The sequence below is a fragment of the Lagopus leucura genome, unplaced genomic scaffold, assembly GCF_019238085.1.
Source record: "Lagopus leucura isolate 7727_CA_CO unplaced genomic scaffold, USGS_WTPT01 Super-Scaffold_100033, whole genome shotgun sequence".
In the NCBI taxonomy this organism is placed as follows: Eukaryota; Metazoa; Chordata; class Aves; order Galliformes; family Phasianidae; genus Lagopus; species Lagopus leucura.
The window spans coordinates 2,119,865-2,146,330 of NW_024962282.1; the positions used below are offsets into that span (position 1 = coordinate 2,119,865).

The 26,466-nt window shown below is 40.4% G+C and overlaps 2 protein-coding genes across 5 annotated transcripts; both read left to right on the forward strand.

Annotated features, from left to right (window-relative positions):
- The first annotated feature begins 526 nt into the window (after positions 1-526).
- Positions 527-8,965, forward strand: PSMA1 (proteasome 20S subunit alpha 1). Its single transcript, XM_042882203.1, has 10 exons — positions 527-733; positions 1,023-1,067; positions 3,018-3,119; positions 3,970-4,073; positions 4,875-4,963; positions 5,636-5,706; positions 6,529-6,658; positions 7,281-7,360; positions 8,271-8,375; positions 8,755-8,965. Exons 1-10 carry the CDS (start codon positions 731-733, stop codon positions 8,809-8,811), a joined length of 786 nt encoding a protein of 261 aa, XP_042738137.1. The 5' UTR covers positions 527-730; the 3' UTR covers positions 8,812-8,965.
- Positions 8,966-9,359: 394 nt separating this feature from the next.
- COPB1 (COPI coat complex subunit beta 1) lies at positions 9,360-25,770 on the forward strand. 4 transcript variants are annotated; one of them, XM_042882103.1, is made up of 22 exons: positions 9,360-9,458; positions 11,448-11,599; positions 12,285-12,514; positions 13,258-13,427; positions 14,122-14,236; positions 14,913-15,005; positions 15,240-15,377; positions 16,368-16,487; positions 16,899-17,006; positions 17,098-17,244; positions 17,476-17,621; positions 18,553-18,649; positions 19,060-19,220; positions 19,384-19,504; positions 19,923-20,150; positions 20,313-20,492; positions 21,635-21,779; positions 22,266-22,385; positions 22,820-22,965; positions 23,507-23,596; positions 24,121-24,276; positions 25,438-25,770. In XM_042882103.1, the coding sequence occupies exons 2-22, from the start codon at positions 11,509-11,511 to the stop codon at positions 25,495-25,497; spliced, it is 2,862 nt and encodes a 953-aa protein (XP_042738037.1). In that variant the 5' UTR covers positions 9,360-9,458; positions 11,448-11,508; the 3' UTR covers positions 25,498-25,770. The 4 variants fall into 4 exon arrangements, with proteins under 4 accessions (XP_042738037.1, XP_042738038.1, XP_042738040.1 ...); XM_042882104.1 differs by lacking the exon at positions 9,360-9,458 and adding an exon at positions 9,672-9,864; XM_042882106.1 differs by lacking the exon at positions 9,360-9,458 and adding an exon at positions 9,994-10,351.
- The last annotated feature ends 696 nt before the right edge of the window (positions 25,771-26,466 follow it).

Sequence of the window (26,466 nt, forward strand, 5' to 3'; positions counted from 1 at the left end):
ACTGGAAAGCTGCTCAGCTTCAAGCTCACTTAATAAAGCGTTTATATATCCTGTTGCAGTGCACATCAAGCGCTGCTGAAGAAAGGAAGTTATTTCAGCTCAAGTGAATTTTTATGAATCGCAAAGCTGAAAAATACTAAGTCGGGTAACTGGAATCAGTTTGGATGTTTTTTTTCCAGGTGACAGCGCAGTCCTCTCCAGTGACAAAAGGTGTACGAGAGGATGTTGTCCAGCGGTAAGAGAAATGTAATCAGACAGAGGGTGGTGGAACACGGCTCCCGTTTGAATGACTGTGACTCCAGCGGCTGCACACTGGTTTAAAAATAAAGCAGTATGGTCCGATTCTCTTCTGTCCTTGCGCTCGAGTCACGCGCTCCTGCACAGCTTTTTGTGGGATATTTGCTTTGCAGATAAGAACTACACGTAAATGCTGCTAATTATCCAAAACAAGAGCTCTGGTGACCACTTCATTTACGTTAAATATTTTAGCTTTCTACCGTTGAGTACTTTAGAGACGTAGCTGCATTTACTCCGGAGAACAACTAGCAGAGAGCGGAAAGAACACCGCGCGGAGGCCCGGCCAGACCGCGCATGCGCCGATCCCCGGGGCGCGCCCGCTCGATGTCTCGGCCTGCGGCTGCCGCTGTCTGACCGCTCCAGGCCGGAGCGAGTGCTGCCGGAGCGCGGCCCCCTCGCTGCCCCTCAGCGCGCGTCGCCGCCGGCAGGAAGCATGGTGAGCGGCACGGCGGGAGAGCAGCGGCGCGACCCCGCAGCACCGGGCGGGAGGAGGGGAGGGAGGAAGGAAGGTTAGAAGGGACGAGGGGAAAAAAGGAAGGAGCGCGGCCGTGAGTAAGCACTTGGCGGGGCCGGGCCTGGCGGGAGCTCCGGCAGCCCCACCGGGCCCAGCAGCCGCGGCCCCACGGGTGGGAGTGTGTGAGGGGAGGCCGGGGCCCTTTGGTGCTTTCCTTTAATGCTTTCCTTTGGTGCGGCCGCGCTGACGGCTGTTGCTCCGTATCTTCCAGTTCCGTAATCAGTACGATAACGACGTGACGGTGTGGAGCCCCCAGGTGAGCCCGGCCCGCCCGCCTTTACCTCGCTGCCTGATGCTGCGCGTTTCTCCACGGGCACAGACGTCTGTTACGTGGGACACAGGCTGGGAAATCACACAGTCGTTACCTCTGAGATCATCAAGTCCAGTCATCGGCCCAGCACCGCCAGCGTGCCCACTGATCACATCCCTCGTGTTTCTCATAAGTCTCTAGGGATGGTGACACCCCCCCCAGCCCTCCGGGCTGCCCGTGCCGATCTGGTGCTTTTGAGCTTTGGATCTGCAGTAAACATATCCTGTGGGTTATTTCCCTGCCTTAAGAATTGCAGAGCTTTTGAAATTCCTCAGTGGCTATAGAGAACTTATATTTGGTATTTATTTTTATTCTGGTCACATGCATTTATAAGCTTCCGTGTTGTTTTTTTTTTTTTTTTTTTCTTGTGACTTCTAGTAGCTATCATGAATTCATCAGCAATGCTGAATTATATTTGTTTTTCATAAATTGTCTTGAAAGTCTGAATAGCACCAATGACTCACCAAAGACAGATTTGCTGCAATCTACTGCACGCATTCCTACAGGTGGTTGGGTCACAGTGGCACTGGCGTGATTCTATGAAAGCTCTGGGCATCTATGCAGGAGTGATGAATAGTTACTCTAGGAGGACATTTTCAAATACTGTTTTAAATAAAATGAGATTGAGGATTAAAGGCTTGAAAGGACTTTATGCTTTTACAGTTCCACAGCTTGTTCCTGGCAGTTGATAAATACATGATTCCTTGCTGCTCTCAGGCAGGAAATAACTGTGTGTAGGGCACCCAGCAGAGTTTGTGTTCCTGTAGGTAAAGAAATCAAAAACCCTTTACATGTTAAGTGTGTATACATATGTATATTGGAATTGAAACCATCTTATTTTATGTATCCTGTAGGTTGTCCCCAGAGTGTTCCCATTGTAATAATTGTAGCAGTGTGTCATATTTTAAATTTATTGCAATTGGTAGGAGACAGCTGTGCTACATTTAGTATTTCCAGCTTCTGCATGGTAGCAGTGAACGTGTTGATTATTTGAAATAATTTGCTACTTTACCCTCAGCTGTAGCACTGAGAGGATGTTGCCTTATTTTCTTGCAACGCTGCTGGCTTGCTTTTCAGAACTTGTAAGGGCTTGCTTGTCTTCAAGACCTCTACTCCTCTTTCAGTCTTTACTGCAATTGACTAATAACATGTTCAGAAGTTATTGGGGGATGGATGATGAGACACAACAATTGCTTAAGATTCATTTCTTTAGGAAACTCGATTAAAAGTTACACATCCGACTTCAGCTGGGAGTTCTTCTGAGCAGTGATAGAAATAACTTCAGTGAGTTGCTGAAGTCATTGCCACTGAGATGACTTCTATGAGGAAGTCTCTCTCCTATGAGGAAAGGTTGAAGGAACTGGGATTGTTTAGCTTGGAGAGGAGAAGGCTCTGGGGAGACCAGGTTGCAGCCTTCCAGTACTTGAAGGGAGCTTATAAACAGGAGGGGGAATGGCTGTTTATTAGGGTGGATAGTGATAGGACAAGGGGTTTTAAAGGTTTTAAACTAAGACAGCGGAGGTTTAGGTTAGATTTTAGGAGGAAATTTTTCCCTCAGAAGGTGGTGATGCACTGGAACAGGTTGCCTGAGGAGGTTGTGGATGCCCCATCCCATTCAAGGCCGGGCTGGATGTGGCTCTGAGCAGCCTGGTCTGGTGGTTGGTGACCCTGCACATAGCAGGGGAGTTGAAACTAGAGGAGCACTCGTGGTCCTTTTCAACCCAGGCCATTCTATGAGTCTATGGTTTGCAAATGATAATAGAGGAAGTCTGTTGTTGTTAGGCAGTCAGTGTGCCTGTCAGGGTGGGGGAGATCAGAAGTCTGTAAATGAAAAACTGTTGAAAAATGGTGCAAGTGATTAATTTCAGAGTGGTTATCTTTGATTTTATTCTGTAGGGGCGAATTCATCAAATAGAATATGCCATGGAAGCTGTGAAGCAAGGCTCAGCCACTGTGGGGCTGAAGTCAAAAACACATGCTGTTCTGGTTGCTTTAAAGGTAAGGTTAAAACTCTGTTCTGCAAACATCAATATTAGTGGAAAAGTTTTGGTTTGGCGAATTTTTAGCACAGTCTGAACTTTTATCTGTATATAAAATAAATGTAGTATCACTTTCCCTTTCCATTAGTGTCAGTAAAAAACAATAAACAGTTTCAGCACCCATGCTAAGCGGGTTTTCACAAATTGGTGAAGGAATATCTAAGGTGTGGTGAGACCAGACTCTTTTTAGCAGTGTGTGGAGACAGGACAAGGGGAAACGGCTGGAAACTGCAGCATAGGAAGTTCCGCACAAATGTGCGCAAGAACTTCTTTACAGTGAGGTGACGGAGCACTGGAACAGGCTGCCCAGGGAGGTGGTGGAGTCTCCTTCTCTGGAGATGTTCAAGACCTGCCTGGATGCCGACCTGTGCGACCTGCTGTAGGGAACCTGCTTTGGCAGGGGGGTTGGACTCGATGATCTCTGGAGGTCCCTTCCAACCCCTACAATTCTGTGATTCTGTGAAATGAGTAAAAGATTTTCACTTTAAAAGATAGGAGTTCTTCTATTTTTTAATTTTGTTGTTGTTGTTGTTGTTATAAAGCAGTAAAACTGTTCACTTCCTTTTCCAAAAATTGGGCATCTGTTCATTTTTTCCTGAAATGAAAAGGAACATTTTACAGTCTCCTACTGAAGCGGAATTATTTTTTTCTTGTCTTCTGTTGCAAGTTTACAGTTGGTCTTTGTTATCATTTGTTGTTTTGACTGTTTTGTGATTGCATTCAGTTCTTGCAATAAGTGTTAGCAGATTACTTCACAGTGCTTGACAAAGTGGTCAGTCTGCCACATAGCTCTCTCCTTTTATGTGTAGCGGGCACAGTCTGAGCTGGCAGCTCATCAGAAAAAGATCCTGTATGTTGACAACCATATTGGAATCTCAATTGCCGGGCTTACAGCTGATGCAAGACTCTTGTGGTGAGTATCCTAGCTGTTGACATACCCAGTTCTGCAATAAGTAAAAGTTCACGTGTAGACTATTGCAAATGAAATTTTATGTTCATCTAAGGACTGGTCATGGTCTCTTGTGCTTTGCCTAAGACCTCGCTGTGAAATTCTGGAAGGATTTTAAGTTGTTGGCAGAAAACTCCTTTGTTTGGCCCCAAAATTTGCTCTTTGGTTTTGTTACTTGTAAGACCAAACTGTCTGGTTTCCTCAGCGTGGTGGGGTTTCCAAGCAGTCTGAAAAAGTGCATTACCTATTTCCCTCTAGCAGCTGCTTCTGTTAGTAAAAACATGTACTGCTGAACATGTCAACTTCAGACAGATTTGCCTTTACCTGCTGACCACATAGCTTGATCAAATAAGGTAATATATACTAAAAGAGGTTGATTCCCTACTTACACAGGAAAACACAGAAAACACAGAGACAGGAAGAATTTTTAATATAAAATTTAATTGCTGTAAGGTTACAAAGATATGTTACTGTTTAACTGTGGTTTTTTTTTTTCCCAGTGACCTATTTGTGGCCTGGTGCACTTTAACTTCTCTTGGTTTCTATGGATGAGATGCTCTGAGACTCTTTCAAGCCTGTGGTCAACCTCCTAAATAACAGTTATAAGTCACGATGAAATGAAATTGTGTAATGCCCTTGGCTGTTTTTCTCAACAAGCAGAGCTGGAACAAGAATACACTTAAACCTTAACAGACAAATATTGAAGAAAACTCGGTGTGACTTTCATCTATGCACTGATTTGATTCTTCTTTCTTTTTCTTCTAGTAATTTTATGCGTCAGGAGTGTCTGGATTCTAGATTTGTGTTTGATAGACCTCTTCCAGTGTCTCGTTTGGTGTCACTAATTGGAAGCAGTATCCTTCTTAAAAAAAATAATAATAATATATCACAATTTAAAAGTAATGCTAAACTGAAGAAGTTAATTCAGAGGTGATTTTCCTTTGTTCACATTGTTTGCGTGTTCATTCTTTCAGAGAACATCCGAGAACTCTGAACTGATAGAAAAGCAGTAAGGCGCTATGCACCATTTCACTTACTGCTGTGGGTTTTTTTGTTACATAGCACTGTGTTTTGGGAGATGGGAGTGGAAATATGATTGCACTGCACAAAATATGATCATATGTTGGACTGCAGCTGCTTGCTTACTTTTTTTGGTGGTAATTAATGTCCTCAGTGCTTGGAGCACAGAGGAGGCCTTGTATTCTGTTATCAGGTGCCTAGGTAAAGTTAAAGGGCTGAGAAATTAAATGAGGCTGCATTAACTGAACTGTTTGTATTACTTGGTTGAATGCACTGCTCGGTTCTGAGAAAGCCAGCTCCTAAATGTTGTTTTGGTAAAAAAGAGCCAGCGCTGGCATTCCAAATAAGTCCTGAAAACTATTTCTTCAGACACAGCCTTTGATACTACAAAAGGCTTTGGAAAGACTGCACAACAATTTTGTAGCATCAGTGCGTTGCTCAGGAAAATGTTGTCAGTGTGACTGATTAACACGTGCCTTTGAGATTGCTTCTTTAGCTTACTTCAGAAACGCAGATACCAACGCAGCGCTATGGCAGAAGACCATATGGTGTAGGACTGCTCATTGCAGGTTATGATGTAAGTAAGCTGTGCTAGCTGCAATTGGTCCAGAAGAGAACGTGCTTAAATGCAATTCTGTACAAGTACACATTAAAGAGGAGAAGGTGTAAGGAGGAGGCAGACTCACCTAAATTCTCAGAATGACACAATCATTTTCTCTATCATACTGAGACATAACTTGTATAAATATAAATTAACAGCTAATCCACTCTATGCCTATGAGGTGTACTTATGCAAAAATGAAGAACTGATTATTTTGAGGTGCAAAATGAGATGAACAAATTATTTTTTTTGAAACTTTCTTAAATAAAAAATGGATGTGGAAAAAAATTAATAGGCTTTACTTCATGTGTTCAGAAAAACAGTTTGCCTAGTGCAACACGCAGAATGTCTGCCCTGAAGATTTTTGACACAAAGAAGGTAGAAAGAAATTAACAACTTGCCTGAAATTATTGATGGCAAGGTTAGTTCTACAGTAGGTTTTCTTGCTCGTGCAGATAACTCAGAATGTGCGTGAAACATCATTTGCAAGCCAAGAAGTCAGAAGCATGCGTAAGCACAAGGCAGTTTGTGGAACACTGGAGGAAACGTTTTGGTTCTAGCTGTATTCCTTGTATGAAAAAGGCAGTGCAAAAACAAACACTGCATTTGTTTTTATTTTTTTTTAATAGCTGTGAAAGAATTGGATAAGAATGGTGGGGTAGCAAGCAGTATAGGATACTTATGTGCATGCATACAAACTACGTAATGTTTCATGAGCAAAACTATTTTAGAAAATAGAATGTGTTCCTACAGCAAGCTTGGTATGAGTTCATACGTTTGTTTTATGTCTTTCTGTAGGATATGGGCCCTCACATCTTCCAAACTTGTCCCTCAGCAAACTATTTTGACTGTAAAGCAATGTCCATTGGTGCTCGTTCGCAATCGGCACGAACTTACTTGGAAAGACACATGACTGAATTTACTGATTGTGAGTAATGAGCCTGGCTATCAAATGATCTTTTTCTGTTACAAGACTTATTTTCTGCCACTGTTCCATTCTGCATGTAGGAAGACAGGAAAATGTTGAGGGCTGAATTTGGCATAAGTGTAAATCTACATGAAGAGGAAAACTGTAGAGAAAGTATTGCAGATCTCCGTGTCTAACATCTGGGTGTTATTAGATCTAATAAAAAGAGAAGCTGTGCTCAGAAAAGTAAAGTAAAAAGTAACAAACCTCTGCTCCATTTAAAGAATGGGAAGAATTTTTTACATGTCAGAGCACGTACAGTATGTCATGGCAGTGAATAGGTAGTGAATTTATATGAAACAGCGATGTAAAGGGGGAAAATAACTTGATTATTGCTGCACTGAAGACAATGCAGGTGCCAAAACCAGGTGGTTTTACAACAAACGCAGGGAAGAGCTGGTTCCTCATAGTGTACTTGTTTAACAACTGTGTTTTCAGTATCAGAAATACCTAAGAGAAGACTTTTGCAAGTCAGGCTGTGCAAGTTAATTTTCTTCTTGTCATCTGAGAATGGGAAGAAGGGAAAATGAGTGTGGGGATAAGTGCTGTATTTCATAAGTACCTTTCTGTTTTCATTCTTAAGGTAATCTAAATGAGCTAGTTAAACATGGACTGCGTGCCCTGAGAGAGACTCTTCCTGCTGAACAGGATCTGACCACCAAGGTAAATGCTAGGTTTTCTTAACGAGAAATTTCACTGCCATTGTTCTCAGTAATGACAGTGACAAAGCTGATATGAAGTATGGCTGGCACTGAATCTTGAAAGCCAAAAACTTTCTGGATCTTCATCATCTTCATTTCATTTGTCTCCGATTTATGTACCGCTTCCTTCATTACCTGAGATTTACTTTTCTTTATGGAAGTGATGCTTTATTTAGATAAGACATTTTTCCCTAGCTGCTTCAATATATTTTAAACTTGAATCAGTGTTTAAGGTTCATTGTGTACAACTGGAATTATCAGCTTTGCATTGTAAGCACAGTCACTAATTGACTGGGTGGTAAGGGAATGTAATACACAAAGTGAGTATCCAGCATCACAGAGTTGCAGAAACCTTGGCCAGGAAATGAAGTGAACAACTGTTGAGCAAGAAGCTTCTAAGCAGCTCTGTTACCATATTCTGGTGTTCTTGTGGCTGGCCTTGCCCTTATCTATGTTTAATCTATATTTTTTGTTTTTAGCCTGCCTTGCTGTTTTCTAGAACTCTTACTATAACAACAATGCAAAGTAAGATGAAAATCAGTTTTGAAAAATCAGGTATTTGTTACTAAAAAGAAAAGGGGGGAGAAGAAAGGAGGAGGAAAAAAAGAAAAAAAAGGAAATGAGAACCCTTGGATGGTGGTTTTCCTGTTAAGATGTTTGAAACGTGCTACCTTTTGTAGGGAATAAATGTCCTCTCCCTTTGAGAACAATCTGCTAAAGAGAGAGTTTATCAAAACTGCCCTTCTTCCTTAAGCAGACACAAATAGCACAGTGGTCCTCTCTGTTACAGTGGGAAGCTTTTGTCTGTTTGACAAGTGCAAGTGATTTTGTGGAAAAATGCTTCTCACTTCTGTCAAAACTTTGCTTAACAGAATGTTTCCATTGGGATTGTTGGCAAAGACATGGAGTTCACGATCTATGACGATGATGATGTAGCACCATTCCTAGAAGGCCTTGAGGAGAGACCGCAGAGAAAGGTGTGTGCTAAGTGGAAGTAGGCTTTATTGAAAGCCAGCTCTGTATGATGTATTATTTTTATGTTTGATGTTTAATTCTGCTAATAGATTACAATTTTAGGAATTGACTTTTTTAAAGCTAGAAGTTACTACATGAAAACTGGATACACCACGTACTCTTAGCTGGAGACTGATGCGCTTATTTAAGTCAATTTAGGCTGAATGTGGCAGGCCCTTTCTGTCACTGTCAGGTTTTTTTCCTCATCTGTCATAGTGTTTTGCATGTTGTTTAACAACATATTTCTTGTGCATGTGGCAAACTGCTTCAGCCTTCTAATTAGCTTTGTTCTTCGTGTTTACTCTGGATAATCCCATAACACGTCTTTTCCCTCTCTTTAAGCCTGCTCTGCCTGCTGATGAGCCTGCAGAGAAGGCAGAAGAGCCCATGGAGCACTAATTGGTGGACAGGTTCCTTTGTGCTGCCATACGTGATGCTGTACCGGAGCGTTTATCCACGGGTGGTAACTTTATCCTCAGCTCTATGCCTCTTATGCTGATACGTACTGAGGATTGCTTTTAAAAAAGAAATAAACCCACTCACTTATCCTTAAGGAGGTCAGCAGTGCTGCGTTTTTTTCTGTCGAGGAAGGGGTTTTCTTAAACAGCACAAGATACTGGTTTTTAATGGATGCCTACTGTCTTTAGCATGTAAGGACAAATGGGATTAAATCGCGTCTTTGGAACCAACCGTGGCTTTGGGAGGTGGGGAAAAAACAAAGCTCCCCCCTTTGGCGGGGTGGTGACGTCAGAGCGTCAGAGCCGGAAGGCCCGCCCCTGCTGCTCACGTGACGCCGTCCTCGTGGCGCCCCTTCGCCCCGCCCCTGTCGGCCACGCGGCAACGCTGGCGGCGGCTCCGCCTCTTTCGCGTTCTTCTGCACGGAGGAGGCGTGTCCTATCTCAGCCGCCGTAGCGCCGAGCCATCCGGGAGGGAGCGGCTCCACGTCAGCCATCGCCGAACCGCCGCGGGCAGAGCTGAGCGGGCCGAGCCGCGGCCCACTGCCTCCGATCCGAGCGGGCCGCCGCGAGCAGCACCGCCGCCTCACGGTGCGCAGCTCCGCGCCGCGACACCTCGCGGGGAAACCTCTTCGTAGCCGTACCCGGGGCGGGGAACGGGAGCGGGAGACAGCGGGGCCGCCGCCGGCCTCCTCCTGGCCGCGGGCGTCGGGCTGAGGGCTGAAAATAGCCGAGTGCCGCGAGGCAGAATGGTGCCCGGGGGCTCTCGGCTGTGGGTTGGCCGACCGGCGTGGCGCTTCGCCGCTGCGTGAGCTCGGGCCGCGTCGCCGCGTTACGGAGAGTTGTGCCGTGGGTCTGAGGAGTTTCTGCAGTCAGGGCTGTGTGCGAGCTGCCTTTTGGACGGGCCTGCTGCGCTTCCTCACAGAGCTGAACGCTGGCTGCGCAGCGTTGAGCTCTGCTGTCTCTCCCACCTTCTTGCCCAGAAGCTGTTACCAAGGCAAGAAAACGGCTCTTTGTTTCCTTTTTTTTTCCTGCGAATGTTCAACTTGAAGAATTGAAGCCGTAGAAATACAGAAATTCTGTAACAAAAAGTAACTGGTGTTGCATTGCCATTTTTCTTTCAACTATCTTTTCCAGTACTTCTTACGTTTTGCTGTTTTCTATGTAGAAGGATGACACAGCCCAAAGCAGCACAACTTCCTGCTCAGCCTAAGGTTCTTCAGGTGCCTGTTTGATTGAAAAAAAGGGGCTTTGGATCCACAGTTTCACTCATTCATTCCAGTGCCACAGCTGCTTTCTTTCCTCTGTTGTCAGTCAGAGCTCTGTGTGGAGCAGTGCTTCTTCTCAGGCTCACTGAGCTGGAAATGAATGTTTGGTTTTTTGAATGTTGTTTGCTGAAATGACTGCTTCAAAAATAAAGTGGGATTGGAGGGTTTACAGAGTTTGCATCTCAGAAGTTGTGTCAACACAGCTGTGGAGGTGAGGTGAGATCAGAACTCAGACAGTGGCTTTCTCACTTGGCATGTCACTGACTGCTGTCTTGGATGGTGATGGAACAGCAAACAAGTGTGTGCTTTGGCACTGTTTATTAACAGACTGATGCATAACGCCATGTTTTAAAGAAGCGTCTTCTTTCAAAGATTTGTTAAACTCTGTGTAAGACTTCAAGACAATTCATTGCAGTGAGAGCACAGTCATTATTCTGCATGCGTTTAGAAAATGCAGTTTTGGACATGTAACAGAAACTAACAATTTCCTGTGCTCATCAGTGTGGTATCATAGCACTAACAGAGCAAACTGAAACTGGAACATTTTTCCATTAAGAAACAGTAGTAAGTTTGGTTTGATCCTAGGCATCAATTACACTAGGAAGAAACAAACAGAAAAAATGAGGATTTAACTTTTTTTTAATCTGAATTGCAGCTTTGATGGGTCTGTAACCCTCAGGTAGTTTTTTCCTCTGTATAAATACCGACCTTCCTCATCAGTTTATAGGGGCAGCTAAAGAGTAGAGTTCCACAGGTCTGATTGTTCTTGGTATGTAAAAGTGTCGTCCTGCTTTCCTTTCCATCTCACTTTTTTCTGTTCTGCCATCCTCAGTTTTCACTCTTACATCTTGTGCCCATCATCATAGCTTCCTCATTGGCTGATTCAGTTTGTTAAACTGGAAGAAAGCTCTTCCTTTCCCCTTTTCTTTCACTTAGATGCTTTCAGCTGGCTTTGCACTTTGGGTCAGTTCACCTGGAGAGGCGCAAGAGCACCGGGAAGATGGTGAATATAGTAGGAATCAGAGGGATGAGTAGGCAAGGGAAAAGTTGCTGCATCCTTTCAGTAGCAGCCAAATATCCTCCTTCATCTGTAGCCATATTAGAAAGATTTTTCATTTCTGGGTTGTTTTTTCCTTTGCGGAATGTTATGCTCTTGATTTGTTTGTTTGTTTGTAAAATGGGAAGGTATTTCAAATGTGGCTTCTCAAGAAATCCAAGCTTCTACAAATCATTAAATCAGGTGGACAATCATTTTTACATTATTAGTAAAATCTGTTAATTTTGAGATGGCTTTATTTGCTTGTTTTTTTAGGTTGTCTGATACTTGTGTCAAAATAAATCTTCCACTGAGAAAATATTTGTAACCAGGAGCCATGACAGCTGCTGAGAACGTGTGCTACACGTTAATCAATGTCCCGATGGATTCAGAACCACCTTCTGAAATCAGCTTAAAAAATGACCTAGGCAAGTAATGGACCCTGATAAGAAGGATCATCTATCATTATTCTCACATGGTGTCCTTACACTTTTACTAGAATATTGTTTGCGTTTCATAAACTCAGGCAAATAAGTGTTTGTTTTGTTATGTTGATGTTTGAAATGTGTGAATTCTGCTCGCTGTTCGAGAAGTTTGTGATATTTATCTTATGTGACTTTTTGTCCAAATTCTGTGCAGAACTTTTACATCACTTTCAGTCTTTGTGCAAAGCAATAGATGTTGAGGTCTGGGCAGGCTTAGTTAATGAGAACCACATCACTTACTATTCTGTGCACAGCTGTATCTTTCTTGAAGAAGTGGCATCATCAGTATTTAGTGTAACATTACAGTGCATTGGAGTATTCTGATTTGAAATGCTGTTTGAAAGCACTGGAGCAATGATGCAATCTGTTGAATTCATTTAATTCCAATACATCGGTCCCAAAAATAAGCTTAAGCTCCAGGCTTATATATTATACGTACCTCTTGCTTCCTCTTTATGCTCTTAAAAGTGAGGGTGTGGATTTTATTGAAATGTTAAACTGTACTCCTTTGGGGAGAGGTTGTATCTTCTGACCAGAAAACAGCTGTTCCTACTAAACTGTGGCACGTTAGCCTTCCTAAGCATACAATTACCTTGATTCTCTTTCTTGAATTTTCTGTTCACTCTAGAAAAAGGAGATGTCAAGTTGAAGACAGAGGCCTTGAAGAAAGTGATTATTATGATTCTGAATGGTGAAAAACTACCTGGGCTTCTGATGACCATTATACGTTTTGTGCTGCCTCTCCAAGATCATACCATCAAAAAGCTGCTGCTTGTTTTCTGGGAGATAGTGCCGAAGACCACTCCTGATGGCAGGCTTCTGCAGGAAATGATCCTTGTCTGTGATGCATATAGAAAGGTAGCTTCTTGTTTATTTTACTGCCTATGTTTACATACTGTGTACTTTCTAGAAAGTGCATCGCTTTCTGTTATGTAAAATATATGAAAGCGTCTCACGCTCTGCATTTCCTTGCAAATGCTTTTGTCTTAAAATGCTTCATAGCTGGCTGAAATGTAGCCAGCAAACCAACTGCTAAGGAATTTTCACATTTCCTGTTACAATTAAATGTGCAGTGCTCAATCTTATGAAGTCAGAGAGCCTCGAAGATGAGGGGTGACCTCATTACCACCTCGATAGTGTCCTTGGACACACAGTGGGTCAGTAAGAGTAGATGCTCTATGTGGCATATCTTCGTTGCATTGTGTTTGGGATGCTCCTTCACAAAGATAATCCTTCAGTTTCTGTGGGAATAGACTGCAGGCAGATAACTGACATGCAGTAGAGTCATTCCACTGTGCTGGAATGCCTGCAGGCTGAGCTTTCACAGCCTGAGGAGTCACATACAATACGTGCAGTGCAGCAGAAAAAAACTTAGGACTTGCAAGTTTGATTATATGGAAATGCTTGTTTTAAATTTCATGGAACTTCAGTGTTTTAAGAAGATTCCTTTAATGAAAAGATAAAGAATTGTCTTCTTAGACTTTTGGAATTTGCTCCATCAAAAAACTTAACTTGGGAAGAGGCTAGCAAGTGCGTTCACCTGAGCTTTGCAGTTAAACTGTAGCATCTGACATTTCAAATATGCTTCCGGTTGATTGTAGGATCTTCAGCATCCAAATGAGTTTATCCGAGGCTCTACTCTTCGTTTTCTTTGCAAACTGAAAGAAGCAGAACTGCTGGAGCCTCTGATGCCAGCCATCCGTGCGTGCCTAGAGCATCGTCACAGCTATGTGCGCAGAAATGCAGTCCTGGCAATTTACACCATCTATAGGTAAATGCCAGAATCTGTTTAAAGTACAAAAGACCAAGGCTGTATTTGGAAGGCTATGTTTGTTGGCTTGGGTGGCTTGGGAGACCTCATAAATATGTATTTTTATATGTATTTATTATTATTAATTTCTGGTAGCGAGGAGGCAGAGGAGGTTGGTGTGGGATGGATTTTTTGTTTGCTTTTTCCTCTGTGAAGAACTTCTTTGGAAAAGTGGAAGGTACTGCTCGTGCTTTTGCAGCTGCCACTGAGATCCTTATATTGCAGGTTAATTTGTAAGGGCGAATGCCTTTCTCAGTTATCTAAACTTCATGCACAGTAATTGTTGTCCACTAATATAAACAAAGAAGAACTTCACAGGAGTATAAGCACATACATTTATTTGAAGCAAGACATCCTTCCTCTACTCCTCTACTCTGCTTACATACTGAATGCTATTGCTTGTTTTTTTCTTATCTAAACACTATAACCAACTGTTCCTATTAAGCTGAAATCATTAGTGGATTAATATTTTAGCTGTCATAACAGCAGACAATTTTTGTGCTCACTGAGCTTGTCTACTTTCGAATGACTACACAAAAGTTCTACTTTGCTGTTTCATGCTTTTTGATTTTCTGTACACATTTGTGTAGGATATGCAATTAAGCTGTATGGTTTCCCCCTCATCAGTAGCTTTTTAATTGTGATTTTTTTAAAGAAATTTTGAACATCTTATACCTGATGCTCCTGAATTGATCCATGATTTCCTGGTGAATGAGAAGGATGCAAGTTGCAAAAGAAATGCATTTATGATGTTAATTCACGCAGATCAGGTAAGGATACTTGCCCCCAAATTTATTTAGAGTAAATATCTGAAAATGTCATAGGTAACTAGCCAGTAGTTTGTTAGAAGTGTGAACATATTCATATAAAAAAATATGTATTTGGCAGCTGTACATCATTTGTGGAGTATTCTTTAACTGCAAATAAGTTAATATAGGTTTTTAGTGCTGTCTTCATTTTAAAGAACAGTTGCTGCATATGAAGACAGCTGCGTTGTTGCTGAAAACTGTAATTATTTTTGTCTTGTGAGCCTTGCTGGATTGAGAAGACCTCCTAGATTACCAATCATTTTAATAGCTTTTGTAGTTTTATGGGAAAGAAATGGCAAATTCTGTTCATTTGCTATACTGGTGATTGAATTTTGTGCCTGATTACAGTAAGGCATGTCTCATTTTTTTTCATGTGCAGACAGAGTTTATTAATTTGCTCTTCACACTTAATATTTTTTCATAAATTCTTCAAAGCTTTCAGTTGAAAGGTTGACTGTGTGTAGTTTTCTTCTGATTGGTGATATTGGTGAGAGGTGGATGGTTGACTGTATGATCTGTGAGGTCTTTTCCAACCATGGTGATTCTCTGACTCTGTGATTTTTATAATTTGCTTTGCTTTAAAATGTAGCTGAGAACTCTGAAATATCTTGGAATGATTTGCCTTTTATTTGTTTAGGATCGAGCATTGGATTATCTGAGTACCTGCATTGACCAAGTCCAGACATTTGGTGATATTCTACAGTTGGTTATTGTTGAACTGATTTATAAGGTAAAAGGAAAATATATTGTGATGTATTTAGAAAATACAGGTTCTATTAGACCCCTTAGTAGAACAGTTAGAATACAGCTAGAAAAGGCATTTTGGCCACTTGTGCGTGTCAAGACCTGCTAGTATTGCATACTATTTCCAGTTAAAGAATTTTGAGAGCTTTTCAAACTGTGAATGATGCTGCTTATGCTCAGAAAAGGTTGTCACCCTTTGCTTAATTTTCTTTGTATGTAGGTCTGTCATGCCAACCCATCAGAGAGAGCTCGCTTTATTCGCTGCATCTACAACCTGCTGCAGTCATCGAGTCCTGCAGTGAAATATGAAGCAGCAGGAACACTAGTTACACTCTCCAGTGCACCGACTGCAATCAAGGTATAGAAGTGCTGTTTGCAGACATTCCAGTACCTACTGGTGCACCGTAATACTGTGGGTTATGCCTTGTACTTTTGAAGTCTTAAGGCGGCAGCAAAATGTGGTTTTTGGCACTTGATGTGTAAAACTGTCTTCAAACCTCTTCTGAAATTGGTCAGAAGATACTAGGACTATATTTTGCAGCTTTGTGGCTGGAGGACTTCATGCCACTTGATGATGAACACAGAAGCCTGTCCTTGTGCATAAATACTGTGCAATTTATTACAGTAGTTGCTATCAACCTGCAGTTTTGTTGACATTCTTAGCAAAGACGACCAGTATTGAAGATTTGCAGAGATTGAATTACTTTCTTTACTCTGAAATGTTATTCTTTCTCAAAGTGGAAACAAAGCTTTGAAGATTTGCATTGATTACTGCTTGACCTCACATTCCTATTTATCTTTGTACTGTTGATTACTTGAGAACACAAAGGAATTCTAAGTTCTATTTAAAAATAGAATATACCAGCCTAGAATAAGAGTAAAAACATTGTGAATAGTAGCTTCAAAAGCTCAGGTGTGTTAATTCTTGCATTCTTACCTTAGTGCAGTCATTTTCCTTGAGTACAAATATCGTACAGAGAAGCTGTCATTAAAACATCTAGATATGCTAACACTGTCAACTATTTTAAATTAATTTTTATCTCCTGTCCTGTACTTAAGATTTGACTGAAAGCATGCAAGGAAATTTACGGTTTTGCTTGAATTTGAAATCAAGTCTGTGCATTGTAAGCTGTGCTTCTTCCTGTGGCATTACTGTAACAAGCTGATGGAACCATCTTTATGGTTTATCAGAAAGTTTAAACTGTTCTCAAGTTAATTTGGGTGCCAACTCCTTGAATTGTTGTTCAGTAATAAAGTAAAAGCTGTCTTTAACTGAAATTGTCTCCAAGATTTGCCCAGTTCCCTTCTTTGTTACTTATATAAATGTTTTTGATCCTTTCTAATTTAGGCAGCTGCCCAATGCTACATAGATTTGATTATTAAAGAAAGTGATAATAATGTGAAATTGATTGTGTTGGACCGCTTGGTTGAATTGAAGGAGCATCCCTCCCATGAGCGAGTGTTACAGGTACGTGAGCTCTCTTTTCTTGCCAGCCTATCTGAATGCTTTTCCTTTCATATAAATTTTCAGGTGTTGCAGTGCAAAATGCCCTTCTAAAATTTAAACCTTCTGGTGATACATCTGTTGAAAACAGCTGGATGGTCTTTTATGTTTAGGCTTGATGTTACCGTTGCCTGCAATAACCATGGTAAATGTTGCCATGACTGTAAGGCTCAGTAGCTTGCCTGAGGAGTGTTAGAATGGATGAAATGAGCACTGAATTTCATAATCTCTAGGATACATTGCGTGTTTGTCACTGTATTATACATTCTGTGTCCACAAGATCTTTGAAAATCACTGGGGACTGGAAATTAGAACTGGGGATGGAGTAATTTGTAGCAAGAAAGCAGTTATTTATCTATTTTTTCACTGTTTCAGGATCTCGTTATGGACATCCTCAGAGTGTTGAGTACCCCAGATCTGGAAGTGCGCAAAAAAACCCTTCAGCTGGCTCTGGATCTGGTTTCTTCAAGAAATGTGGAGGAGGTAAAAGATATATTACATGTGTCTCATGACATGTTTTTATTCTCCAGAAAAATACGTGACTTTCCTCAATTTTGTTTGATCTTTCCTGCAGCTTGTGATTGTTCTGAAGAAAGAAGTGATTAAGACTAATAATGTGACAGAGCATGAAGATACTGACAAATACAGACAGCTGCTTGTTCGCACACTGCATTCCTGTAGTGTTCGGTTCCCAGATATGGCTGCAAATGTTATTCCAGTGGTATGGAAATGTTTAATTATATTGTCATTCAATTATGTCCAGCTGTCCCAAAAACCTTCCTGCCTGCCTGTGTAAAAGAATATGTGAAGCTGAGGTTTTTCTTAAAGTGGATTTACACTAAGTCGGGCCAGTTTCCATTGCTGAAGAAATATCTGCATCTGAATGTAGAAGTACAGTGATACAAAGGTAACTTTTTTGTTCTTTGTGTTAATGCTCCCCACGCTGTGCTAGCTGATGGAGTTCCTCAGTGATAATAATGAAGCTGCAGCTGCTGACGTATTGGAATTTGTGCGGGAAGCGATCCAGCGGTTCGATAACCTCAGACCTCTTATCGTTGAGAAGATGCTTGAAGTCTTTCATGCAATTAAATCTGTCAAGTGAGTCTCAGATACGGTATCAAACCAGAGCTGGAGCATTGTGTGGCTCATTTGCATTAAATGTGTATTGTCATTAAGTATGTACCAAAAGCCTTGCAGCCCATGCGCACGGAAGGTGCAGGAGGTAGATGACCATAGGGAAATGGTTTCCATCTTGCCTTTTTGTCCATGATAGATTGGGTGCTTGTTACGTTGAACCCAGATCAGTTCAAATTCGTTTTTATGATGCTATTGTTAATTGTATTCTATTTGTTAGAGGATGATGTTGTTGAAGACCAACACCAAAGTGATATATTTGCTAAAACAGAATTACTAAGGGAGTGTTGCAGTGGGAATTTGCACTTCTAGGGAACTGGAAAATGTTGGGCATTTGTCAGAAAAAAAGAGTCCTAAGATACGAATCTGCAAAGCATCTTCAGTACTTGCAAAGCACTCAAGGCTTGGCATTCTGATGGGTCAGTCATATGAAGGGAATTTTTCTGTTTGAAGACACCTCTATCCGGATATCCCAAGTCTTTGGCTCTGTCATTATGTTGTTAGGTGACAAATAAGCCCTGAAACCCTGAAAAACACTGCTATTCTTTTTTTCTTTAATCTTCATTCAGCCTTCTGTTTTGTCATTTCTCCTACTCGTTTGCCTCAGGTCGTTGGGGAAATTATAGCTGTCTTTGTTAGCATGCAGTGAAGTTGGTTGTGATGGTAATGAAATGTAATTTTATAAATATCAAGCTTCACACAGATGGAATAAAAAGTAGCAGAGAAGAAATCTTATTTTATATGCTTGTTCATTAGTTTATTGAAGCTGAAAGGATGAATGTTCCAGATCAAACTTGCTTCCTGCCCATCACATCCCTTAGAATTTGTCCATGAATAGCTACCCTTGATGCTGATTTATCAGGAAAGCATGGTTAAATTCCTGTTCTTATTTTAGGATTTATCGAGGAGCTTTATGGATCCTTGGAGAGTACTGCAGCACAAAGGAGGATATACAAAGTGTAATGACAGAAGTTCGCAGATCACTTGGAGAGGTGTGTTTATTTTGTTATTCTAGCTTTTTGTGGTTCATCTTACTACATGCATTGTGCTAAGGAAAGGATTTAAAACAATTAAAATGCAGTACGGAGTTTTGAGCATTATAATCTAATGTTATACTTGCAAGAAGCCAAATGCAAAAACTAGGTTTTGCATTCAATATTGAATTATTTTTACATAGCAACTGGCATGTACTGAGAATAAAGATTTGAATGCTTCAGACTTAGCAGGGTGGGTGAAAAATTGCTTGTTTCAGATAACTGTGGTGACTTGAACATATCCACTGACAAATGAAGAGTGCTTTCAGTCTTGGGAGCTCTAAGGCACTGCATGCAGCATTGTGAGCTTTATGCACAGCTGTCGGAGGCTTCTGTATCCGTGTGAACATTTACCTGTTCGTGTTTAGATCCCAATTGTAGAATCTGAAATCAAGAAAGAAGCTGGTGAGCTAAAACCTGAAGAAGAGGTGACTGTGGGCCCAGTCCAGAAACTGGTGACAGAGATGGGTACTTATGCAACCCAGAGTGCTCTGAGTAGTTCCCGGCCCACCAAAAAGGAGGAGGACAGGTATTTAAGATTTCTTACTAGATCTAGTAAACATTTGAGTTGTTTTGTTGCTGTTGTTTTTTTTTAAGTGACATTCTTTCATGGAGAGTTGAGGGGTTGAGATGATTTACTACTCTTAAAGTGTCTTCTGAGCTAGTTTTCTGATGACTGTCTGTCCTTGTAGACCTCCACTGCGAGGATTCTTGCTTGATGGGGATTTCTTTGTCGCAGCTTCCCTTGCTACCACTTTAACCAAGATTGCTTTACGATATGTGTCACTAGTTCAGGAAAAGAAGAAGCAAAATGTAAGTCATCTATGTGCTTTCACTGTAGTTGCAAAGAAGAGCTGGTTGGTGGGTTGGGTTTTTTTTGGTTTGTTAGTGGAGTTTGCTTTTTTCTTTTTGTTCAATGGATTTTTAAGCAGATACAAAATTGATTAAGTCCTGAATCAAATTCTAGTTACAGGGTTGTGTAATAATAATGTGGGCCAGCTACAGGGTTGTGTAATAATAATTTGGGTCATAAATAGGGCTTGCTGCTTTCCAGCCACCATATCAGAAGTCTCTTAACTCTTGGTGCTTTGTCTCTTGACAGATCCAAAAAAAAAAAGTCCAGAGATTCCTATGAATTTGATTAATCTGCCCCAGAAATAAGCATTTCTTTAAAGCTTTTTAAAAGCTCAATAACTTCCTTTCATTCTGTTTCATTTGTCTTCCTTCTCAGTCCTTTATTGCTGAAGCTATGCTGCTGATGGCCACTATTCTCCATTTGGGAAAGTCTTCTCTTCCCAAGAAGCCCATTACAGATGATGATGTGGATCGTATTTCCCTGTGCCTGAAAGTTTTGTCAGAATGTTCTCCACTCATGAATGATATTTTCAACAAAGAATGCAGGCAGTCCCTCTCTCATATGCTGTCAGCCAAGCTAGAAGAAGAGAAACTTTCCCAGAAGGTGAGATATTATGAATGTGTAATCATAAACACTTGGAATTTTTTTTTATGTTGTTCACATCCAAGCAGGTCCTAGAAATGTCTCCATTTGACTATGTCTGCTTCAGTCATTCTGTGTTCTGTGCTAAGTGAGGGAATTAATTGGGATGGTTTTTTTCTGCAGAAAGAATCAGAGAAAAGGAACGTGACAGTTCAGCCAGACGATCCCATTTCCTTCATGCAGCTTACTGCTAAAAATGAAATGAGCTCAAAAGAAGACCAGTTTCAGCTCAGCCTTCTCGCAGCAATGGGAAACACACAGAGGAAAGAGGCTGCTGATCCTCTCGCATCCAAACTTAATAAGGTAATCTAATAGTCAGTCTTTTAATTATATACTCTTTTGCTCACGTGCAGAATGAGCTATGGGAGTTGCATACTGGAACTAATGAATCAGGTTATGTTGATTAGGAAGTCCCGTATGTTTGTTGATTAGGGGGAAAGAAAGAGGAAAAAAATTTTATTGTGCTTTATTCCCTTATCATGAGGGAAGAAGAGTGGCAAGGAGGCTCAGTGCTAAGCTGGTGGCGTGCAGAAATTGAAATTGAAATTGTGTGGTGCTTTGAAGAGCCCAATAAGGTTCACTATGAGAAGAGCAGGGATGTCACAAGTTAAGGACCTTTTTCTTTTCTGCCATATCCTGTTGACAAGTGTGGTGTATCTTTTTTCAGCTTGTCTTTTTTTTTTGCTGTTGGTTATTTCAACTGGCAGAGAATGTCTAAAGTGGTTCATAAAACCACAGAATATCCCAAGTTGGAAGGGACCCACAAAGGTCATCAAGCCAAACCTCTGGCTCTGCAGAGAAGCGCCTGAGAATCAAACCACGCCTCTGAGAGTGTTGTCCAAACGCTTCTTGAACTCCAGTTAGGAAAGCAGGCTTTCATTCTCAAAGTCTGTGTAAATTCTTTTTAATGTTTAAAATTACCTTTCAATTTGAAGTCATTATTTTTCATTCTAATCTTTTTTAAGTATAACGCAGCTTTTTAGTTCATGTTTTGGGATCTTAGATGAATTCAGTTCAGAAAACGTTCTATCTGTAAAGGTGTTACGAATTGCAGTATGTCTGCAAAGGGACAGCTGAGCAAAGGATGGATTTAAAAATGCATTTGTGTAAATAATACAGAGGATCGCTGTGATTTAGTTGTAAGTCTTCAGAACTTGTTAATTTTTGAAAGCTTGTGCAAGAAATACGTTTTGCAGAATGTCACTTAAGTATTTTCTAGACTAAGTTTGTGGTATTTGGCTGAAGTGTTGTTTGTTTTTTTTCTCTTTCTGAGAAGATAGTTATGTGAAATTTAAACCTCCTTACACACCTTTTCTGTTTGATTTGGGGGCTCATATCAAAGAGCAGTGAATTCAATTGTAGTTTATTGTTTTGGCATTGTTTGTCATGATTTCCTATTAGAAATGGCTTACGAGAAAAATACCTTAAATTCTTTTCCTTTACAGGTTACACAACTAACGGGTTTCTCAGACCCTGTTTATGCAGAAGCCTATGTCCACGTCAACCAGTATGACATTGTGCTGGATGTGCTCGTGGTAAATCAGACCAGTGATACTCTGCAGAACTGCACACTGGAGCTGGCCACGCTGGGTGAGAAGCATTGCTGGGCATTGGCACTGTTTGGTAGAACTAGGGAGTCTCCTACAATTTCTTGCTAGTGGAGTAGGGAAAGCAGCAGTTATATTCAAAATCAAGATGGTACTTTGACCTGTTCTGAGATAGCTCAGTGCATGCAGTACTGAACGTTGAACTTTGTTTTTAAGGCACTAGACAGTCATGTTAAGTGTTATGGTGTTGGCAGTGATTAAAATGCAAGGCAGAAGTGACAGTTTTCTGCTTGTTAAAAGTATTACCAAGCTCAATCCAAAGCCCATTTAAGTCAGTGTTCCCATTTGTTTTCAGTATTCTTTGAGTGAGTACATTTTAACTGAAGTTTTTGATGTAAAATCAACAAAGTAATGCAATGCAGCTCTGTAGGCATTGCAATTGAATCGCACAACAGTAAATGTTCCAAAAGTGGAATTGTTGTGTACTGGTAACATTCTCTGATGCTCTCCCCCAAATTTATTTAAACAGGTGACTTGAAACTTGTAGAAAAACCATCTCCTTTGACACTTGCTCCACATGACTTTGCAAACATAAAAGCTAACGTCAAAGTTGCTTCAACAGAAAATGGAATTATTTTTGGTAATATCGGTAAGTAGGCAGTCGTGTGTGCAGAATACTGTGTGGGGTATTTCTTAACTGCTCAGTGGGCTCAGAAAGGAATAAATAAAGCACTTTGTACTGGAAAAGGAAATGAAATGATTTGCAATGTATGAATATTTCATGATGATCTTTCTGAAAGTTTGTATTTTAATTAAAAATCCTGGTGGAGCACCCTGCCTTCAGAGTGATTGTCAGCGTGATTATTGAGCCCAAGTCTCTGAATTGAAAATGACCTTAGGCAGCATTGCCTGAAAAACCAACGCATCTATCTTAGAGTTCTGTGGCAACTTGGGGAAAGCACCTGAGAAGGGTAGAGATCAACATGGGGCTGAGCTGCTAGCTGACAAATGGTAACTGGATACTCTTACTTACTGCAAGATCACTCTTCTAAGCATTAATGTGGTTTGTATTTCTTATTGCAGTGTATGATGTCTCTGGAGCTGCTAGCGACAGAAACTGCGTGGTTCTCAGTGACATTCACATTGACATTATGGATTATATCCAGCCAGCCTCTTGTACGGATGCAGAGTTCAGACAGATGTGGGCAGAATTTGAGTGGGAAAACAAAGTTAGTTTTACTTTCTGTATGTTACTTGGGGTTCTTGTGGGATGACTTGTCACTCTCTTGCCTCTTCCACACTAACTCATTATGTCAACATTATCTCATGTGGTATAAACCTCATTCAGATGCTTCTGTGATACAAGTGATTCTTCCTTATATTGTGTTTAACACCGGGTAACACTAGCTGTATTTGTCTGTGTAGAAGTAGGTGCCTCTTCAAACATATCTGGTGGCCTGGGTTTTTTAAAGATTAGATGTTTGCATTGGATGTTGGTCCTGTCTGTGTGCTTAACTGAGTACCATATGCATCTCATATGTTTTAAAGACTATAGTAATAAAATGGGAGCTTCTACCCCTGAGTGAGTGGATGGCAGGAGGTAGTTTGTGTGTTATTCCAGTGCATAATGTGGCGTGCAGCTCGCTCTCTCAATGTGTTGCTCCTCAAAGAGAAATGTGATGGCAGTGCTTGTTACAGAGCACTGCAGAAGGGCTTTTGGAAGTGCCTGATATGCTAATTAAAGTAATTGTCCTTTTTCTCTTTGTGCAGGTTACGGTGAATACAAATATAATTGATCTAAATGAATACTTGCAGCACATACTGAAGTCAACCAATATGAAGTGCCTCACTCCAGAGAAGGTGAGCTCTTTGCCTGTAGACTCTTTTGTGGTACAGTTTTTTGCTCGTGTGCTCTTTCTGTGTAATTTGTTCAGCATCTGTTAGGCATGTTGTTAGAAATGCTTGTTAAAAGTACAAAATAATGTATATAACCAAAGTTCTTAATGTTCTGAAGTGAGTAAAAAGCTAATTGTTAACGAATTCTGTGTCATTTCATCACTTGAGCTATTTCTTCTTCAGCAAGAAGAAAATTAGAATGTCTGTTGTAATTTGTAGCAGCTCTGATGGGACTATCTCTTTTTATACAGTTTTCTCAGTAGCTCAAAGATCCTTTCTTCTGTATCAAAATTGACTTTTCTTTTGACAATGTATTCTTCTTGCTGTAAAGTGAAATATATGAAGTAGCTATTAAGGTACAGTGTGTGTGTATTACTGCTAATAACTAATACATGGACTGTAGCTGAAGTAAAACTATACCTAAGATGAGCGAGAGCGTGCTCGTAGGGTTTTGGCCTTTCTCATGTGTTCACTTGTTGCTTCTGTAGGCGCTTTCTGGTTATTGTGGCTTTATGGCAGCCAATCTTTATGCACGTTCCATATTTGGAGAAGATGCACTTGCAAATGTCAGCATTGAAAAGCCAATTCATCTTGGACCAGAGGCTCCTGTCACCGGTCACATACGAATCCGTGCAAAGAGCCAGGTAATGCAGCTTCCATTCAGAGCACCATTCCTTCTGGTTTGTAAGAAAACCTAACAGGCACTCTTTAAAAACTTGCAACTTTTTGGGGTGTTCATTAAATTAGGTAAAATTTTGAGAAAAATGTGGGGTAAGATGCACTAAAACATCTTCTCTCCCAGTGCATTGCCATAGAATAGGTGTTTGGAACAAGATTTCTGAATTTGTAGCCTTAGCACTGCTAGCAGGATGTTATATTTCATTTGTGTTTAAATAAAGATCAGCTCTCCCTGAGCTTTTGTGATCTTATTCCTACTAAAGTAGATATTTCAGTTTTACAAGAAAGAAGAAGCAAAAACTGAAGTGTCCTAACTGAAGTTTTCTAAAGATATATCCATGTGTCTTAAAAGTTCTAAAGAACTTCCACCTTCTGACTAAAAACTACAAGATTTAGAATTGTTTAGTATGGAAGCAAATATGGAAGTAGCTGCTGTAATAATAAAAGTATTTTAAACAGCATGCAGCAAAGAATTGTGATGAAGTTACTACAGTCAAAGAAACCATTTGGTTTGTGATGTCATTATGAAAATTTTGGAGTGATTTAATGTTTCTGATACACTTACAGTGACATTTTTACATAAGATAGCATTCAGTTACATTTGCCAGCTTGGTCTCACCTTGAGATCATTCTGTAGATTAGGTGGTTTTATTTGGGCAGTTTCTTTTGACATTTCTTCTTCAGTTTCTGTGCAATAGTAACATGGTTCTGTGATGAAATTATTTTCTATAGCCTTGATGTATTGAGTGCTTCTGTCAGCACTGAGATTTTCAACAGTTGAATTTCAGTAACTATATTGACAGATGTCCTTTCTCTAGTGGGCACATACTTCCAATTGGTGGAAGGTCAAAAAGCTCAAAATTAATTTTTCTTCTTATTTTGAAGGCAGGTTTATTAGCTGCTAACTCTTTGAAGTTTCACTGCTTCAGTAATATTTATCAGTGTGGCCTTTTCCTGGAGTTAAGATGGTGTGCACTAGAATTTATGCAGATAGGTGAACAGTTAGATATATTTTGATTCCTATGCCACTAACTACTTAAAATCCTGTATATGGAATTTCCTTTTAGTATGCATAAAGTGATTTTATTGAAGTACCAGTGTCATAAACATCTTTCTTTTCCTTACAGGGAATGGCCCTGAGTCTTGGAGATAAGATCAATCTGTCCCAGAAGAAAACAAGTTTATAAATTTTACGTAATATCTTTTTGGGTCTTTCACAATTTAACTTTAGATATGTGGCTTTTGGGATCCAGAACATCGTATATTCTTCAGTGTTCTGTAACTGTAGAAGCCAAGCTTTTGAGCTGAAAGCATTCCAGCAGATAACTTACAGGTTCTCCATGGTTGTTACTGAGCAAAACTTTCAATCTCCAGGTTTTTTTCCTTGTCCTGGAAGTCATGTTTTCTTTGTCTCTAATATATACTGATGCTCACAGTACAATAAACAAATTATGCCTCTAGTCTTTTGTCTCTTAATGATAAATTTATCATTTGCTGTTTGCTTAGTGCTTAATTTCTGATGGATATTCTAAAGCTCTAAGAAGGTGCTTCTTGCTTTTTGCAGGTATCTGATATAATGACTAGGCCTGAATTGTGTGAATGTGTTTGTGACAGTTCATACTCTGGTGTATCTATGGGAATACACATTTGACAGCTGAATCAAAGTTGTCTGAATCTGTATGTTCTAGATGGCTGGTTTAATAATGTGATCACTTCAAACATCAGAAAGGGACAGTACTGAAACTTAGCTATTTCCAGCAAGTGGTAGAATCTTAAACTTGGTCAGTTTCTCAAATTCTTTTGAAACATCATTATCATCACAGGTAACATAACATTCTCAGTGCTGTTGTACAGTGCAAAAATGCTAATGAGTAATGCTCGTATAACTGATTCATTGTCTGCTCTTCCCAGTACTTTTTGCCATCTAGTTTTTTGTCTGTACATATAAGCACTGATGCAGCTGCACAATTCTGGATTCTTAGTACTTAATCACAAAATAGAAGTCAGCTGCCAGTGGTTATTTTCAAGCCATGGAAATCATTCTGTGCCCAGTAGCCAGTATTTGTGTAGCACAGTGTGCATACTAATGATACAGACAAGTCTGTACACCTCTTAAGGCTGAATTTGAAATATGTGACTTCCAGAAGCCTATAGCT